The sequence below is a fragment of the Pleurodeles waltl genome, chromosome 8 (genome assembly GCF_031143425.1).
Source record: "Pleurodeles waltl isolate 20211129_DDA chromosome 8, aPleWal1.hap1.20221129, whole genome shotgun sequence".
NCBI classification, from domain to species: domain Eukaryota; kingdom Metazoa; phylum Chordata; class Amphibia; order Caudata; family Salamandridae; genus Pleurodeles; species Pleurodeles waltl.
Window position 1 is genome coordinate 197756374 of NC_090447.1, and position 20043 is coordinate 197776416.

Consider the following 20043-nt stretch of genomic DNA (forward strand, 5'->3'; position numbering starts at 1 on the left):
CAGGAGACCACTGCAACCGCCGGAGTCACAGTCCAGGAGGGCTCAAGTATCGTTACTGCTCAGGAGACCACCGCCACCGCCAGAGTCACAGCCCAGGAGAGTCCAGAATCCCACAGCCCTCTGGGCAATGATGGAACGTCAAGCCACACCAACGTCCAGTGTGGAGATCGTCATGCCACACACCAATGTCCAGTGTGGAGATCGTCATGCCACACACCAATGTCCAGTGTGGAGTTCGTCATGCCACACCCCAATGTCAGTATCTGAACCGCCATCTTAGGCTACCGCTGAACAGTCCATAGGCAGCCATGGCAAAGCACCGCTGAACAAGGCCAGGACCACCATGGTGAAGACCGCTGAACAGGGCAAAGACCGTCATGGCAAAGCACCGCTGAACAGTCCATAGGCAGCCATGGCAAAGCACCGCTGAACAAGGCCAAGACCGCCATGGTGAAGACCGCTGAACAGGGCAAAGACCGTGTGGGTATGAATAGTCCGGCACATCAGGCATCGTTCTCCCATGTGCAGCTGGGACAGTGACAGGACAGGTACTTTCACGGGGAGACTCATCCAGTCTGGGCACCAGTCCCCCTCCAGAACCAGTGGAGACCTGCATCTACTTGAGAGACTGTGGCTTTGCACTCCCCAGGATATGGCAGTGGGCAATCCACCCACTGTAGAGACTTGAGAGACTGTGGCTTTGCACTCCCCAGGATGGCACAGTGGGCAAGCCACCCACTGTAAAGACTTGAGAGACTGTGGCTTTGCACTCCCCAGGATGGCGCAGTGGGCAAACCACCCACTGTAGAGACTTGAGAGACTGTGGCTTTGCACTCCACAGGATGGCACAGTGGGCAAGCCACCCACTGTAGAGACTTGAGAGACTGTGGCTTTGCACTCCCCAGGATGGCACAGTGGGCAGACCACCCACTGTAGTGACTTGAGAGACTGTGGCTTTGCACTCCCCAGGATACATCAATGGGCATGGAGCCCCGTCGTGGATCTGGCTTCCCATTCATGTGGCTGAGGTGCCCCCCCTTCCCTTCCCCCTGAGGTGCCTGTAGTGTTTCTATCTGATGCCCCGGCAGTGTTCTCTCGGATTTTGATCAGGTATCTATTGTGGGCATCGCCCATGCATTTTTGGACTGTTGGTGCACGGACATTGTTGTGTACATATCTGCACTACTTCTTGTTTTGTACATTTATTTTTGACAGATTTCGTGATATATATCCGTGTATTTTTTAATGAGTAGTATATTGGCACAATACAAAGTTTGACCACTATTCGCTTTGTCATTGCATTCTTCCGGGGGGGTTGTTACTGTGATTTTTGTGACTGCATTGGTGTGTATGTTGTAATATGCGAGGGTGGGGGTGTTTGGTGGGTGTCCCCGTAACTTTTGCCTCCCCCCCTCCCCCGTGTCGTAGGTGCAGTACTCAACGGTATGTTCTGCGCCTACGTCGCTGTTGGTCGTAGATGAGCAGGAATGCAAGGGCAGGTAAGATTTGTAGTTCCGGGTCCATGGAGTCGTCGTTCCTCGTGGGATGTGTTGAGGTGAGCGTTTTCCCATAGCAAGAGCTGTTTCCGCTGTGTTTTTATCCACGGTGAATCCGCCCCTGAAAAGGTGGCGGATTGGTGTGTTGTGATAGTGTGGGCGGTACATTGTCTTCCGCCTGTCTGTTGGCGGTGACCGCCGCGCTGTTTGTCTGTACCGCCGTGGCGGGCGATGTGTTAAAGTGGCTGTCTTTGTTGGCGGTTTCCGCCAGGGTAGTAATTCCCTTTTTTTGTCCGCCGGCCTGTTTGCGGTATTACCGCAGCTTTAACACCGTCCGCCAGGGTTGTAATGACCACCAATGTTTTTCTGTGCTAGTAAGTAGTTGTAATTATAAAGAACCACATTTTAACACTACTCCTCTAAATAAACCAGGAGCTCTGCTATACGACAATGCACAGAAATATCAGTTAGACAGTATATCTTGACAGAAACCTCGCATTAAGGAACCAACCACCAGTTTGTACGGGTAGATTATCTATTTTATGACAAATTAAATCTATTACTTACATGTGTTTGCTCTATAAGTTTTTTTTCATTTGAAGGATTTCTCATTTCAATATACCACTCGTACCTCTTCCATTTTCATATTATGGACCACATTATATTAAAAATATAAATGTATTTACTGCAAACAGGGTGAAATCGACCCGTGTAGTATCAAATATGCATCAATATTATTCAACAGTACAGTTGAAAACATTGACTTTACCAACCTACTTACTTCAAGCTTGGTATCTTCTTGAATTACATTTTTTTTTTAAATTGCCATAGATGAAGAGAAATTCTTAAACAGACCATACATTATGTGGGTACTACGCTCATACTTTTTCCCATTACAAACAAATTAAAATGAGTAACTGCAAGCTCTGGTTATGCACAATTTAAGGTAGTGTTTTTGTGATATGTCAGGTAGCCAAAGCTCTCAGTCAGAGAAAATGATCTGGTGTCAGAAAGGAGCGTTTAATCAAGCAATACAAAGTATATTAGCAAAATAACCCATTAAAGCCCTGTAGGTAGCAGAGGCTCTTTTAGTTAAGAGTGCTACTGTGGCGTTACGTTTAAAAAACATCCTATGGTTGGCAGGTTTTAAAGTCCATATTTCAAAGTGTTCCTTTATGGATCCATCACATTGTCAAAAAGCAGATACTCACTTTTTACAGACCTGAGAGAAGAGTTCTTTAGGGGTGACAGTTCCATTTTTTGTCTCCACTATATCAGTGAGAAACTGACACATAGACGTTGTGAGAGAACCTGGAAGTTGCTCCACTTTTATCACCAGAGGTTCCTGCAAACAGAGTTATAATTTGTCTTTCAGAAACACCTAACTTTCATAAAATGGACAGGACTTTATATCAACTACTTCAACTTCATTCATCACCACCTCAAGTACCATCAACATATACCTACGCTAACATAACTAAGACAATATCCCTTATGTCATTTCACATCTCATAACAAGAAATTAAGAGTTCCATGTCAGCAGATTGTGGAAACAGTCCACCAATAAGAGCCATTTTGGGATAAGCTAACAGTGAAATAGTGGCAAACAGTAGGCTGAATTCCCACTGCACAATCCTCAAAGTCCTGTTAACTAGCCCACCGTGCCTAAGACGAAGTCTAGGAAGGAACAGGCCAATCAGAATACTCTGAGAACATTGAAACCAATTCTGTTTGCTCAAATGGCAGGCAATCATAAATGTTGACAAAAACCACTGTTTCAGCCAACCTGATTGGCTCCTACACAACTAATAAAAATGTGTCTCTTTTTAGACCCCTATCAATTTAGGCAAAATGCATCATTGTGGACCACTTTGTAGTCCACTAAGGCTCAGTCAGTCTGAACAAGGGCTCTTTCCCACGGATGAGATTTGTACTGCACTGGAGTAAAAATTTACTGTACGAGTGATACAAAGCAGATTCTCCTATATCCACATTTTGGGGGGATACTTTGGGCCACATGCAGTCATAACGTATAGTTTCTTACCTGCTGGTGTAGTTCTGCAGCTTGAAGACTTTTCTGGATTTACATGCTGTGCATTATTCCACCATCTAGTGCTTGAATCCGGAATTGTCTCTACATTTTTTAGTCCTTCTTTCTTTGTTTTTTGTTGTCAACAGACCGCCATTTGGTGCCCCTTGTGACCTCCCCATGCTTCCTCCGGAAAGCTCCCACCTTTGGTCGCTATCTTCAGAATGTTTTTTTTTTGTTGCTATTATGTTGTCCCTTTTTTATCTTCTTGGAGAACGTGGGTGGGTTGCTTGTGAATACAAAAAATGTGTCCAACTGCAAAACTACACAGTTAGAAACTATGGCGGTCATTCTGACCGCGGCAGGCGGCGGTCGCCGCCCGCCATGCGGTTACCGCCTAATGACCGCACCGCGGTCAAAAGACCGCGGCGGCCATTCTGGCTTTCCCGCTGGGCCGGCGGGTGACCGCCAAAAGGCCGCCCGCCGGCCCAGCGGGAAAGACCCTGCAACGAGGAAGCCAGCTCCGAATGGAGCCGGCGGAGTTACAGGGGTGCAAAGCAGACACTGAAAATCTTTGTGGGGCCCTGTTAGGGGGCCCCTGCACTGCCCATGCCAGTGGCATGGGCAGTGCAGGGGCCCCCACGACACCCGTTCCTGCCAGCCTGGTTGTGGCGGTGAAAACCGACAGAAACAGGCTGGCGGGAAGGGGGTCGGAATCCCCATGGCGGCGCTGCAAGCAGCGCCGCCATGGAGGATTCCCTGGGCCAGGGGTAAACCGGCGGGAAACCGCTGGTTCCCCTTTTCTGACCGCAGCTTTACCGCCGCGGTCAGAATAGCCCAGGAAGCACCGACAGCCTGTTGGCGGTGCTTCCGTGGTCCCCGGCCCTGCCATGTCGGAATGACCCCCTATACGTTTTACAGCATGAATCTTTTCTGGATTCACATGCTGTGCACTGGCTTTGTAGCGGTTTGTTACTTTGGTGGCGGTTGGGTTGAAGATGAGCATTGATAGGTGAACAGATGTTGTAAGACGTTGTCCCACCTGTGCTTCCTTGTTCATCTGAACATCTGCCCTATAGTGTCTTGTGAACATATGTACTGACAGATGACCACGTTACAGCCATACAAATGTCTTGTAAGGGTGCATTTGCAGGAAAAACAATGGTTGCTCCACTCTTCCTAGAAGAATGAGCTCTAGGTGCTGAATGCAGTGTTGCCTCTACGTTTTTGCTGCTAAATGTACTTTTAAAGATGCATATTCCAGCTTACAATCGAGAAGATGTGTTAAAAACTAATACATATATAAGACCCATCAACCTACAAAAAGCATGTATTAAGTAAAAATTTAATAAAATGCATCTACAAAAAAAAGAAGCAAGATTTCTCAGCTAGAACAACATTCACCAGTAACTTCAGGCAAAATATGAGAAAGAGTAGACATCAACAGTAGGCATGGGGGTTACCACCGGAGATAATCAGAACGGGAAATAAAAGGGTGAGTATTTGAAGACAGACATCTATACCCTCAATAAAATGTTTAAGTAAAAAAAACATCTCCACTGATGAATTTATCCTTGTATTGCATTTCAATAAACGAGATGAAGGGTTCAGCTTTATTGCCACAGACTGTTTGTCTTCACAAATAACCTACAAAAAGCAACACTGGCCAACATAGTCCAAGTACATTTATTTGTTAAAATATTGAACTCGCTCCCAATACCTGCTTTTGAAAAAGTTATAATACAGGAAATAATACCCTGTTCAGAGATAATTTGAATAAAGGAGAAAGACACGCTCTATGTAACTTAAGGATGATTTTTTTTTTCTTAACTATTAAACCTGCTGGTAAAGTAGGAGGGACTGTGGTATATAATGCCAAACAGTATGAAAAAGCAGTACCCATTAACCTCCTCAAGACTTTTAGAGAGCACACTCTGAGAACCCCCACCTCTTTCATAGAAGACAGTTCCTAGACTCGATTAAGAGATGTTTTTAATGCCATATTGGAAACTCCAGCATTTCAGATCTCATCAGCAGCCTGCAAGGACAATACAAAGTGATAGCTTTCATGTGTTTGATTTACAATCTTCAGCCATCCCTAGGCTTTGATGTGCTATGATGTTGGTCTCATCACAACCCCAATATCTACTACTCAAGAGGATGTCTTCTCTCCCAACACCCTAACCAGCTTGCTTCCGAGTCTCTGGCTCATCATGTTAGACCCTCAAACAATAGCCTGAAAAAACACAAAGAGACTTCAAGGAATTCCCAAGCGATTTGCCCACCTTGATGACATCTCCCTTCACCTCACCACTAAGCATCCAATTCCTCAAGAACATGATGTGGCTCTCAGTAGCGCCAGCGTGCCTAATAAGACCATATTAGATTGAAGTGACTCCTGCCACTCTCACAGTTTGTACCTCAAAAACATGACTCTTTTCTTGCCAAGTTGTACCACTTGCTGTCGATCTGGAAAGACTAACACTCTCTCCTCTCGTACCAAAGTAATTCTTACCAATCACCCTGATGTACAACTAAGGTGAGTTGCCTATGTAGGTGTTTCCATTTTAACTAGTCATGTTAAAATAAAGTTTGCCAGTCTGTGTCAGTTCCCTTCAGGTGGCCACAGACTGGCAGGGGCTACTGGGCCTCAACCAAGTGGTTAAGGCAGAGTGGGTCTGATGTCCTGGGGTCCATCCAAGTGTAAGCCCTTCAGCACTTGACTCTCAGAGATGAAGAGAAGTCAGAGGCTTCTTTGGAGGTAAAATGAGGTTGCTTGAGCTCAGAACGCAAATACACATAAGGATAAAAAAATGATGTCCAACCCAGTGCTTGACATTGAAGCAGAAAAGTATGATAATGCACAATATACGGGGTCATGCACATGTTACAATTTTAGTGCCCTGGTGCTAAAGTATGTTTGTGCCTCTCACACGCTATGGCCCCAGTCCCCCATTCCCGCCCACTTTGAACTAGGTGGATTCTTACCTGGGGCAATGCACAGCTAGATTAGGTTTGAGTGTAGACCATCGATAACAATCTTGTGAAAGCTCTAAGACCTTTGGCTTAAATCACTGTTTTTCACCCCACAAGTCTTTAAGTCCATTGATCACACTAATGTCTCTGCAGCCGTCCTACTCTTCCCTCACTTGGGGCTCCCAATAATTTTGAGCTGAGTGAGAGCCAGTTCCTCTCGGCCTCCTTAGCGTCAGGCCTGTAACTGCTCCAGGCTGTTGACAGCTGCATGAAGGAGTGCTGCGCAGCCACCGCCTTTGCTGTTCAGGTCGAAATAGATATAGCCACAATAGTAGGACAGGCCCTACCTAGCACGTGGATGGGACACCACAGCTCAGGTCAGTCCATGGTCTTAGGTTGAGCAACGGGCACAGTGGCTAAAGTCATGAGGAAGTTGTACACTTTGGATACAGCAGCTCAGGCCACACCAGATTTTCACAACTCAGGCACAGCAGCTCAGGTCATGCTGTAGGTTCACACTGTGGGCACAGTGGTGCACGACATGTCGCAATGCATGATTCCTGGGAGAAAAAAAAATTGCATGGGAGAGTCTAGGGCTTGACGACACGAGGGCGCTCAGCTCATTCTCAGTAGTCCTTCACTTCTGCTGACCCACTACACCAGGGTCACACTGAAACTTGTTCCTTCTCGACAGTAACTGATACTGCAGCACTGGCAGATGCTTCCGGACAGGTGTTGAGCTCCTGCAGCAAAAGGGAGATTCAGGTGTTGTCCACTCACCTCTGGGAAGCTGACAGGTAGACATCAGCTCTGGCTGCCCAGCAGATGTTGGAAATTACCATCTTTTGAGTGGAGTATTTCCAGACTTCCATTCTACCACTGACTATCATTGGAACGTTGCACTTCTTGGCACAATTTCTACTTAAAACTTTAGAAAATTGATATCTCTGGTCCCTTACTGGCTTTTTTCATGTTGGTGTCACTTTGTTTATTAAAATGTACTCGTTTTGGGATTTTTATTGTTTTGCATTTCAAGATTATTACTTTTTTAGTCAGCATAAATACTTAACACATTGCCTTTATGATAAGCCTGTCCGCTTTGTACCAAGCTACCAGGGGAAAGAGCTAAGGGAAATTTAGTGACTTTAGTGATTCACTCTATGAAGGACTGTGGTTATTAAGTAAGGTGGGCACCTACTCCCTCAAATAATAGCCCAGTTTCTTACAGCAGTCATCTGGGTATTTTGCAAATCACTCCATTCCTTTATTGTAATGAATTTGGAAATGGACCAACAACTGGCTCAGTCGGTACAACTGTGACTCAGCCAAAGCAAGCAGGAATGTGTATTCACTATCTGCACTCTGAGAATCAGATTGGGGTGTTTTTTTCAAGTAGTGTCTTCAGACTGCTCTCCAGACCCTGCTTTTGTAGTGATGCTCCTCACAAGCAGGGTTGTTACCCTGTCTGGAGCACCCGCAACAGAGGTACAGATATTTGTGATGTTTCTGCACCTAGGTGTCACCAGTACTCTGAAAGAGTTGTAACAGGAAAAGACAAAAAGATGGGCCTCATCTAAGGGGTCCCCTTCACCTTGTGCAACAGAGTCGGCAGTCCCATCCTTCAAACTTACCATCTACCAAATGGTAGTGCTTCAGGAACGTGTAGATCTCTTCTTAGCAAAAGGCCTACGCGATTTTCAAAAGTTGCTTTGTCTTCTTTCAACTTACTTCAATGTCTCCTCCTTCCAGCTTCAGGAATGTCAGCCCCACACTTCCACTATCTGGGAAAACTATCACACCTCCTCCTTGTGCAGCAAGTCAGGCCTATGGCTTCCAAAATGGATCTCAGAGGCCTCCATTATTCTAGCTCACTCATACACACTTATGCATGTGTCACAGATGCTGCATATAAAAACATGCACAACATACATATGAGATGCTAGCGCTAGGATTCAGGCTAGCGCAAGGAAGCATCACTTTACACTACTGGGCTCTACTCGGGTGACAAACATAACAAGCTATATTAAATCACAAAACATGTTAATTGTTTTAGAGCACACAGTCACTCTTTAAAGCAGCCTTTGCATAATGCAATAATCAAATAATGAAATTGTGCACATCAAGCGACCACAATTATGAAAACTCCAATAAACTCCACTTAAACATGAATACGCATTAACGTTACCACATTAATGAAACAATGCTTTCACATTCAAATAAACAATTGAATGTTTTCAATGTATTACAATACTATACATACATTGGGAGGGGAATCCAGTGACTGCACTGTAACGGTTGTCCCAGTCATTTTAACCTCTTTTAAAAGTTCTCTCAGAACAGGGGTCTGTGACAGATTCTTGATGTAGGAAAGAAAACAAGAATTACAACCTATGAGTTGAATCAACAATAAAGAACCAGAACATTTTTCGAAGGGACACAACATGCAAAATACACATCCACGTGCACTTTAAAATGTGTGGGAGGGGATGAAGTGTGGCAAGGCCGGGGACAATAACTAACGAAACAGCAATTTCAAAATCCTTAGATGGCATAAATAACGTCCTTAAGAGACCAGGTATCATTACAAATACTAACTGTATGTCATCAATAATCTACTAGAAGTATGGCATGCAAGACAGTGTGATTGTTCAACATCAAGTGTGAAAAAGAAATATAGGTGCAAAGATGTGCAATTTGTTGGTTATAATGCATATTGGATTAGGAATGGGTATAAACATTTCAAAATGGCTAATAGACCAACAATGAAATACTATGTTCACATTTATACAAAAAGGTGTAGGCGGGCTTTGTGAAAGGTGTGTGCTCTATAAATATTCCCACTTAGACAATATAATAATTTGACAGCACTTTTCAAAGGAGGTAGTTAAGACTACTTCAGAAGGATATGAAAATAACAACTTAAAAAATAAACTGTAATTCTCATGTTGAATTTAACCGTAATCCTTGCCAATCAGAGCAGACCACCAAGATTTTCATTTTATAGTTAATTATTCAATAAAAGTATGGATCGCTATTCATAACTGAGTCAGTAAAATGCATCACAAAAATAATTTCTAAAGACAAAACAAGAAACAGAAAGAGAAAAGCAAGTTAAAGACACAAGTATACATAACAAAATTATATAATGAAATTATTCATAATGTAGATCTTATCGGTAAATATACAACACAAAATAGCGCTACGAAATGAGATTTCAATCAACATAATACACAAATGCTTTCCGTTATGCTACTTGGAGAATGAATGATGTATTTCATCTTCTCTTTAACTTTCAATACCAAGCACAGTAGATCTAATCAACCCCAGCCACCGTATCTATGCAGAAACTGTAAGGGATCCTAAATGTAGCTATTTTTAATATGATCTTTAGGTTAGTGTTGCACCTGGCCCTTTTTGCAGGGTCATCCCCAAACCTTTTCCCTTCCTTCTCCTATTTCTTCTGACCTCTGTTGGCTTTAGGACTCTGAGCACTTTATCAATGCTGATCAGTGCTAAAGTGCATGCCTTCTCCCTTCTAAACTGGGTTTGATTGACTTACACCTGATTGGCACATTTAATTTACCTGTAAGTCCCTTGTACAGTGGTACCCCTTATACCCAGGGCCTGTAAATTAAATGCTAGTAGTGGGCCTGCAGTGCAGCTTGCGCCACCCACAGAAGTAGCCTTCCAAACCTGTCTCATGCCTGCCACTGCAGAACCTGCGTGCGCAGTTTACTGCCACCCTGACTTGGCAAGTCAAACTACTTGCTAAAGCCTAAACTCCCTTTTTGCTACACTTACGTCACACCTAAGGTAGGCCCTAGCTAGCCCTATGGGCAGGGTGGTGTGTATGTAAAAGGTAGGACATATGTCTTTACGTACCACATGTCCTAGTAGTGAAAAACAGCCCATTTCGTTTCTCACTACTGTGAGCGCTGCTCCTCTCATAGGTTTGAATGGGAAACACAGTGATATATGTCTAAGTGGTATTGTCTGATCTATGAGAAATAGCATGGGCATGTTTAGTATGTTTGGAATGGTAGTGAGAAATGCTGCTTAATGGTGTAGATGGATTTTTTATTACCATTATATAAATGTCACTTTTAGAAAGTGAGCATTTCACTGTGCTTATGACTCTGGTGTTTTGCAGCTTGACTCAAATCCACATCTGGGGGAGAGTGACAGCTGGGCTTTGTGCATACTTCTCAGACAGCCAGTACAAAGGGGGGGTGGGGTGTAACAGGATTGCATCTGTATACTGAATGGTCTTCCTTGGCTGGGAGAGGGACAGGTGGGCGCACTTACATTTGTATAAGCTGTGTCCTGCCCTCACACAAAGGGTTCATTTGACCCCTACTGCTATCTGGAGCCAGTGCCGGAGGAAATGGGGGCATTCATGGAACCCATTAGCGCTGGTTGGAACCCCCCCTCCCCACGTCTGTGGAAGCTGTGCAAAAAGAGTATAAGCACAGGGGGTTGTCTCCCACATTTTGAGGCACTGTGTGGACTTGTACCAGGGCACTGCTGGAAGGGGCTGTGACTGCCATTATGAGTAACCCTGTGCTGACCTGTTGCTTGCTAGGTCATCAGGAGGACTGCCACTAGACTGTCAGGACCCTCTTGTGCTGGCATGCCCTCACACCCTCTCTTGGACCCCCAGTGCTTTCCCAGAGGATTCTCCCCCCGGTGCTAGTGCTAGAGCGCCTGGGGAGTGCTATACTTTACACTGGATCGCATGAAGAGCGCTTTGTGCCTTCCTACTGGGGCGCGTGAAGAGAGCTTATTCACCACAGCACATGCAGAGCGCTGCTCTTTGTTGCCTACCAGGGGACGAGGAAGCTCCCTGTGTCCTAGTGGTTGTGACCACCCCCCCCCCTTCTCTGACGTTAGGAGGTCATGAGGAGCCCGCGACCTAGTGCGGCAGTGCTCGCTCCATGCCATGCCCACGGGTCACCAGCAGGCCCTTCCTTCTGAAGAGTCACCGCTGTGGCCCAAGCTGCAACATAACAAGACGCCAGCTCTCCCGGAGGCGTCAGGAGCTGGAAGAGGCCAAGGATGCCTGGCGGTTGGGCAGGAGTGTGGAGCCTCGCGGCCCGAGCAGGGAGGCGCGCCCCGCTGAGCAACCTTGCGCTGGGGAGAGACGCGTGATCCATAAAGTGAAGGGAGACATAGCCAGCAGGAGCTGCTTCTCCCTCCCCGCACTGCCTTCGGGAGGGTGGCAGCCCCGGACAGGATAACTATCCGGGGGAGCGCAAGGAGGGTTCCTCCCGCCACTCTGCGACAAGGCAGCCCCCTTGAGAGGAGTGGTGTCACCTCCCTGTGAAGGGCCTGGATTGTGGAGGGTAAGCTCGGGGGCAGTATCCCGGCTGGAAGGACGGGGAGGAAAACCTTGACGGATGTCCCCAGGCCTGCCCAGCCCTCTTTTTGGTGGCGCATTCTTGGATCCTGTCTGTATTCAAGGAGATTCTGAATAGAGCAGCAGTTCCCTCCTCCCTTCCCATAGGGGCTGGGCTTTGCTGATTGGCACTTTGAGTCCCAGGCAACCTGAGCCCTCCTCCCACACTTGCCCTGGCCCCTTAAGTTTGTGGAGGGAAACCAAGACAGCCACCTCCATTTTGTGAGGCCAGTTTTTCCCCTGCGCCCTAATACAGCCCAGTGATCAAGGATTCCTAGAAAAACTAGGTAAGAAGCCACAGACATTTCTGGGAAAGCTTATTCTTTGTTTAAAAAAAATTTCTACTGCTACCCGAGCCTGTTTACTGTAGACGCTGTGTGTTTCAGGCAGCTTGGCCTTTTAAAGTGCTGTTTTTTTTAGCCATGACTGTTTCCCTCCTAGTTTGTGGCAAAAGACTGCATAAAGTCCCCCCCCCTTTCTTTTTGAAGTAAAAAAAAAAGGCTACGTACACTTCAGTAGCTAACCAGAGTGTGTTTAGGAGACTCCTTAATCTGTTTCTGTGATTTAAATTGTGTTTAGAAACTGTCTGCATCACCTGTTTTGCCGTGAAAAAGCCACATTTTTGAGTGCGTGACAAGCAGTATTTCTGTGTTTTCTACAATCTCTCCCTTACCTGGAAAGTAGACTCTGCTAGCTTGGAAGTGTGGATTCAGCCTGTCTCTATGCAAGGAAATTCTGAATAGAGCAGCAGCTCCCTCCTCCCTTCCCACAGGGGCTGGGATTTGCTGACTGGCTCTCGGAGTCCCAGGCAACCTGAGCCCTCCTCCCACACCTTTGGGTTTGGGTTGTGATTGGTACTATGGTTGAGATTCCTATTGGCTCCTGGTTTTTAGGGTTGGGGTTGTGATTGGTACTAGGGTTGAGATTTCTATTGGCTCCTGGTTTTTAGGGTTGGGGTTGTGATTGGTACTAGGGTTGAGATTCCTATTGATTTCTGGTTTTAGGGTTGGGGTTGTGATTGGTTGTCAGGATTAGGGGTGTGATTGGTTGTCAGGATTAGGGGTATGATTGGTGAATAGGTTTGGGTCTCCCACTGGTTGTGTGATTTAGGGTTACAAACCTGATTATTTGGGTTAGGACTAGGTTTCTATTGGCCAGTAGGGCTATTTAAGCCTAGAGCTCAGGACGTCCCAGCGAAGGGCGGAGAGAACAAGGGCAGTTGCCTGTTTGGGACTGGTCGGGCCTAGGACCAGAAATGCTGCCCAATTTTCCATATATTAGAAAGGAACTTACTCTCTACACACCCATCAACATGCAAACACATTATCAGCAAAGACATCCAACTCCTGCATTACAAACAAACCTCATACAGATTGCAATGTCTCATCAACCAACAAAAAAACCCATATACCACACCTATACACATATCGACCACAACTACAATAGTAAAACACCTTCATTCTCACAGCAAACACAACTCTGTCCATTCCCACCATTACAACCTGATGTCACCCACACAGCACAAAACCACGTTATACATTACTTCAGCAATCCAGATACACACTCCCTGTTCATACAAACCAACAGCACTATCCTCTATTTGCTCCACACAGACCCCCTTTTATCATGGCAATACCTAAAACCAGCCTTCCAACACACCATCTACAAACACCCTTCCCCTCTCTTCCAATTACACACAACCATACAATCTTCACACTCCACTCCACCATACATATTACCTTGACCAGTCATCACAACTAACACAAACTCCCCTGACACACATCCATCTCCTCTTATACACATCATACACTCATCTCTAAAACACATCAACACCCCCTGTAATACTCTAATACCACTCACCAGCACTAACACACATACAAATCCTTCACAGAAAACCACTACATCAATATCCCCTCTCGCTATTCCACACAAATAATAGACCACACACATCAGCACATCAAAATAACACAAACTTTCATTATATTTTCCGTCACACCAACTTCCACCCTCATGACTACACAAAGAATACAAATCCTGACCAATCTTTACCCCTACATTCTCACTCTTCACAAACATCTACCACAAGCAGCCCAACAGAGCAACATTCATTCACCCGCCTCTTATCAATTGCACAATTTAGAACCTTATATTGTGATCCACATGCTCCTCCACCACCTCTAACCCATACTCCTTCCACACTAACCAGACGCAAACAAAATAAACAACAGGCCACTCTTAACTTCGCATCCCCTTGCCTATTACATAATAAGGCTACCCTACAAAAGAAAGTACACTCTTCATGTCTCTCTTAGCCACCAAGTCCACCACCGACACACACAGACCCATCAAAATGCCTCCTAAGCTTGCTGGAAGAGGAACACTATATTGGAAAATCAGGACTATTGTACCTTCACACAGTTATCACAACCAACAACACACCTTCTACAAGCTCAAAATATACTGCTCACCCTTCTCCTAAACAAAACAACACCGCCACTAACACACTTTTCTAAACTGCCAGCTCATAAATGCTCGATCACTCAAAAAACAAGCACCACATCTACGAACTGCTCACAGATACACAACCTGACTTACTATTCATAACAGAATTATGACTGGGAGATGACATGGCCCCAGTTTTCCATGAAGCCGTTTCTCCGGGCTATTAAACCATCAGACAAAACCGTATAGGCAAGAGAGGAGGTTGACTAGATATTATATTCAAACAAGCAAAAAATCTCAGTAAAACAGACAACATTTCCATACAAGGTTGTGAAGCTCTCCTCATCAGATGCCACCCTACTCCAACTTCCTCCTGTAACTTTCACTTCCTACACAGATCTTCACCTAACAACTCAACATTCCCAGAAGCTTTTCTAGATACAGTCTCAAACCTTATTACATTATACTCAAACCTATACATTCTTAGGACCTAAAAATTTGGTTTGACAAACCCAATATGTCCCATCCAAAAGCTATCACCACTGGCCTAGTCGCACTGAACCTACATCAGATTGTACACAAACCCACACACATTGCTGGACACATCCTAGATGTCATTTTTGCTAAGCCTGAACTAGTTACCGTTCATAGCATCACACCAATCACATGGTCATACCACCATCTGATAACTTTCTGACATAAAACACCACAAATCAACACACCCCACAACTACTTACCTACATGCACCTATCGACCATGTAGCAAACTCAATTATGATGACTTAGAAGAACAAGTTACTTACCTTCGGTAACAAATTATCTGGTAGAGACTCTATCTAGCTGCAGATTCCTTATCTTAGAATTCCCTGGCGTCAGCTTAGAATCCAGAATTTTTCTGCTGAGCAGTACCCTGCGCGCGCCATCGGGTGGCTTCGTTCGGATCCGCGTGTGTCGTCCAGCTCTGCGTGGTGTCGCTGGAACCGTTTGTGACATCACGGTTGTCTATATAGATGCCACTTCGGCACATGTTCGTCAGTGCTTTTTCCACAACTTTCCACGCCAGAAGCGCAGAGTCATGGAAGAACCAACAGCATTTAGTTTTTTCACTTGATAGTTTGAAGAAAAAGACATGCTGTAAGAAAGGCAAAAATACTAAAATATATATATCCGCAGATCGGGGAGGCTTGGGTTGGTGTAAGGATTCAGCAGCTAGAGTCTCCACCAGATAATTTGTTACTGAAGGTAAGTAACTTGTTCATCTGATGGAGACTTCTAGCTGCAGATTCCTTACCTTGGAATAGGTACCCAAGCTATAACTCCTGGTGGTGGGTCTTGAGGATATATTTCATACCAGGAAGTCCTGCAGGACCGAGCAAGCAAAATGCCCCTTTCTCCTCACCTGGCTATCCAGGCAGTAGTGTCTCGCAAACGTATGCAACGAAGCCCACGCTGCCGCTTGGCAGATGTCAAGTACTGGCACGCCACGATCTAACGCAGTGGTAGCAGCTTTTCCCCTGGTAGAGTGAGCCCTCAAGCCCTCCGGAGGCTGCTTCTTAGCCAAAGCATAGCAAATCTTTTTACAGAGGACAACCCAGTGCGAAATGGACCGTTTCTGTACTGCCCGAACCTTCTTTGCACCAACGTATCCCACAAAGAGTTGGTCGTCCACCCGGAACTCTTTTGTGAGGTCAAGGTAGAACGATAACGCTTTTTGGGTCCAGCCGATGGAGACGCTCCTTAGAGGGATGCGGTGGCGCAAAGAAGGTAGGCAGGGTGATATTTTGACCCAGATGGAAAGGGGCCACCACCTTGGGGCACTCTTGACAAATGATCCACGACCCCACACCGCCCTGCTTGTTGCAGTAACACATTGCAGTAGTGTTGTCCGTGAACACCTGCACTATCTTCCCTTTAACAAAAGGAAGAAATGTCTTTAATGCTCGTCGGATCTCCCAAAGCTCCAACAAGTTGATATGGAGCCCGGATTCTGCCGGAGACCAAAGACCTCTGATTTCCACCTCTCCCAGATGGCCGCCCCATCCCAGAAGTGACGCATCTGTCACTACTGTGAGATCTGGTTGGAGAACGGGGAGGAGTCTGCCTTTGACCCAATCGCAGTTCACTAACCACCACTGCAGAACCTTTGCAGTCCCCTCCGAGATCTGAACCACGTCAGTAAGATTTCCATGATGCTGTGCCCAATGGAACTTCAGGTCCCACTGCAGAGCCCTCATACGCCTCTGGCATGCTTGACTAACAGGATGCAGGAAGCCATGAATCCCAACAGCCTCGGAGTCTGTCTCACCGAAATCCAGGATAGAGGCCGAAACATCGGTATCATAACCTGAATATACTGAACTCGCTGCTCGGGAGGATAGGACCGATACTGCACTGTGTCCAGAACAGCTCTGATGAAAGTGAGCTTCTGAGAGGGAGTCAGGTGTGACTTCGGCACATTCATAGTGAATCCCAGCGAATGCAGGAGGTCCGCCGTCGTCTGGAGATGGGTGACGAGAGCCTGGGGTGTGGGAGCCTTCAGCAGCCAATCGTTGAGGTAGGGGAAGACTGAAATCCCTGACCTGTGCAGATGAGCTGCTACCACCGCCATCACCTTTGTGAACACCTGAGGGGCACTGGTGAGACCGAACAGGAGCACAGTAAACTGAAAGTGCTCGTGGCCCACCTTGAACCGCAGGTAACGCCTGTGGGTGGGAAGAAGGGTGATATGAAAATACACATCCTGCAAGTCCAACGCCTCCGTCAATGTCTCTTTGGCCTAGGGCAGACAAGACCTGAGCAAGAGTGAGCATCTTGAATTTCTCCTTCTTGAGGAAGAGATTGACGTCCCTTAAATCCAGGATAGGGCGGAGACCCTTGTTCTTTTAGGAAATCAGAAAGTAGCAGGAATAACAACCACTGCCTACTTCTGACAACAGGACCCTTTCTATGGCTCCCTTGGCCAAGAGAGCTGTAACTTCCTCGCGGAGCAAAACAAAATGGTCCTCCATCAGCCGTTTTTTTTTTTTGGGAGGGATAGAGGGAGGAAAAGACTAGAAGGGGAGGGAATAGCCCTTCCGTATGATCTGCAAGACCCATTTGTCCGTTGTGATGGAATGCCAATGAGGGAGATTAAATTGAATCATTCCTCCAACCAGACGGACATGGTCCTGCAGAACCACACTAGAAGGGCTTGGGCGCAGTGGAGGGGACCCTCTGGGTCTGATGGTACCACGACCACGTCCTCTCCCGGGATGGTGTGAAGCCTGAGGATGGAGGCTAAGTTGCGGCTGGCGTGGTACCGCGCCCCTTCCGAAGCCTCGAAAGGGGCGGAAGACAGACTGTTGTCGAGCTGGCGCAGAGAGGCCTAAGGATCTGGGCGTAGCTCGAGAATCCTTGAACCTCTCAAGCGCGGACTCTGCCTTCTCACCAAAAAGGCGAGAGCCATCAAAGGGCTTGTCCATCAAACTTGACGAGACATCCCCTGAAAAGCCAGTTGAACGTAGCCAGACGTGACGATGTAGGGCCACTGTCGATGCAATTGCTCTACCCAACGAGTCAGTTGTATCCAATCCACACCTGATAGTAAACTTGGCTTCATCTCTCACATCTCGGACAGCCTGGGTGAGAGTGTCCCATACACCCTCCGGGACCTGGGGCAGCACCTGTGCCACTGTAACCCATAAAGTATGGGATAAACGGCCCAATAGGCAAGAGGTGTTTACTGACCTCAATGCCAGGCTGGAGGAAGAAAACATTTTCTTTCCAAGCTGATCCAGCCTCTTCGATTCCCTTTCCGGGGGAGCGGAAGGGAAGGTACCCCCCGTAAGTATAGGCTTGGACCACCAAGCTCTCCGGGGTGGGGTGTTGGGTAAGGAAACTAGGGTCGCTAGGAGCGGGTCTGTGGTGGCGGTCCACTGTCCTATTCACAGGAGCCCCTGTGCTGGGTTTGGGCCATGTTCCCAGAAGGACATCCTTTAGGGCCTCATTGAAGGGCAACATCGGCTCTGATGTAATCACCCCCGGCTGAAGCACCTGTTAGGAGATTCGTCCTGACTGGCACCGTAGGCAAGTCTAGGTCCAAGACTTCAGCTTCCCTACGCACCACCATGGCATAAGAAGCTCCCTCCTCCGTAGCCACATTAGGAGGAGAGAGCATACCAGTATCTGGAGATGTGTCCAGTCCACTGGCCTCCCCTAGATCCTCATACCAGTCCGGTTCTTGTTCCAGGTCGTACTCTAAAGGGTCCTCAGACCCCTCCCACTCCTCTCCTGTGCCTGGCTATTCAGAATAAGGCTTAGGCAATGATCTGGGCTGAATTGGCGACGTCGCTCTGGATCTTCCGGATTGAGGATGGGGCTACCACCGGTGGGCGCCGGTGGTGGAGGAAGCATCGACGTCGGTGCCGGCGCCGATGTCGAACCCGATAGGGCCCCTGCTGACCCCGAAGACCCACCGAGGGCGCAGCCCGCTCAAAAACAAGGCGCGTGGCCTCGTAAAATTCCTTTATTTGAGCAGGAGTCACTCCGGTCCCTGGAAAAGGGGGAAGACGCGGAGTCGATCCTGGTGACGGCTCCGCAGAACTACGCTCGGGAAGTTCCCTAGATGCCTCATCAGCCGACAGTCATGGCGAAGTCGAAGTCCGCTTGGACTTCTTCTTCTTTTGCCTATTACCTGAGTGATCGGATGACCTCGCATGTGAGGAAGAGGACTTGGGGCTCCGGGAGCGGCGCCGCGACCTCCTCCTTCTGCGGGACCGTGACCTCCTCGGAGGCGCACCGGCCGAAGACGGCTGTCGGGCTGCAAGAAGTTTGAGAGATCTCTCCCTTAAGGCCTTCGGAGCCATGGTCTGACAGTCGGAACACGAAGTGGAGACGTGATCCTTTTCTAAACACCAGAGACACACTTGGTGTGGATCCGTTACCGACATGGTGCGATGACATGCACCACACGGTTTGAATCCAGTCTTTCTAGAAGACATGCTTCAAACAATCAAGTTTTTAAAAAAAACTCAACGTCCGTCGAAGAAAAGGGTAGCTATTATCCGGATCTGCACTTAACTGGCATGGAAGGAAAAGAACTGACGCACATGCGCTGAGGTGGTGTCTATATAGACAACCGTGTCGTCACAGATGGCTCCAATGATGCTGATAACGCCACGCGGAGCCAGACGACGCACGCGGATCCGAACGACGCCATCCAACGGCGCACGCAGGGTACCGCTCAGCAGAAAAATTCCGGATTGGAAGCTGACGCCAGGGAATTCTAAGGTAAGGAATCTGCAGCTAGAAGTCTCTATCAGATACACAACTAACAGCCAACACAGATCTAGATACAATTAATTCTGTTCCAAAGCTTTAGGAGTGTCTACAGGAAGCTTTTTTTTTATCCTAATACCACTCAGAAAAACTAAACAGGACAAAAAAAAAACAACACCTTGGAGAAACACAGAACATAAAAAGATAAAGCAACAAATCAGAAGGTTGCAGCGGACCTGGCTCAAAACAAACAACATTCAAGACAAACTGCAGCTACACAAACTTAACAGAATATACAAATCATCAATCAAAAAAGCTAAAAAAGGTACCACTCAGACAGAATTCTAAATGCTAAATATGCAATCAAAGAATTTTCTAAAATTCTCAATGAATTTCGAAAACCTAAATGCATGGAAGGAAGTCATCCCACCACTCAAGATTTCACAAAGA

The 20043-nt window shown here is 46.8% G+C and overlaps 1 protein-coding gene across 3 annotated transcripts in view; it reads right to left on the reverse strand.

The window, feature by feature from the left end:
* Positions 1-20043, reverse strand: part of USP16 (ubiquitin specific peptidase 16) — a 318997-nt gene that overhangs the window by 194679 nt on the left and 104275 nt on the right. For all 3 annotated transcript variants that reach the window (XM_069204074.1, XM_069204073.1, XM_069204072.1), the window contains exons 7-8: positions 8762-8857; positions 2708-2841 (exon numbers count right to left, since the gene is read on the reverse strand). In XM_069204074.1, the coding sequence (XP_069060175.1) occupies positions 2708-2841; positions 8762-8857 (230 nt within the window). The remainder of the gene's footprint in view (positions 1-2707; positions 2842-8761; positions 8858-20043) is intronic.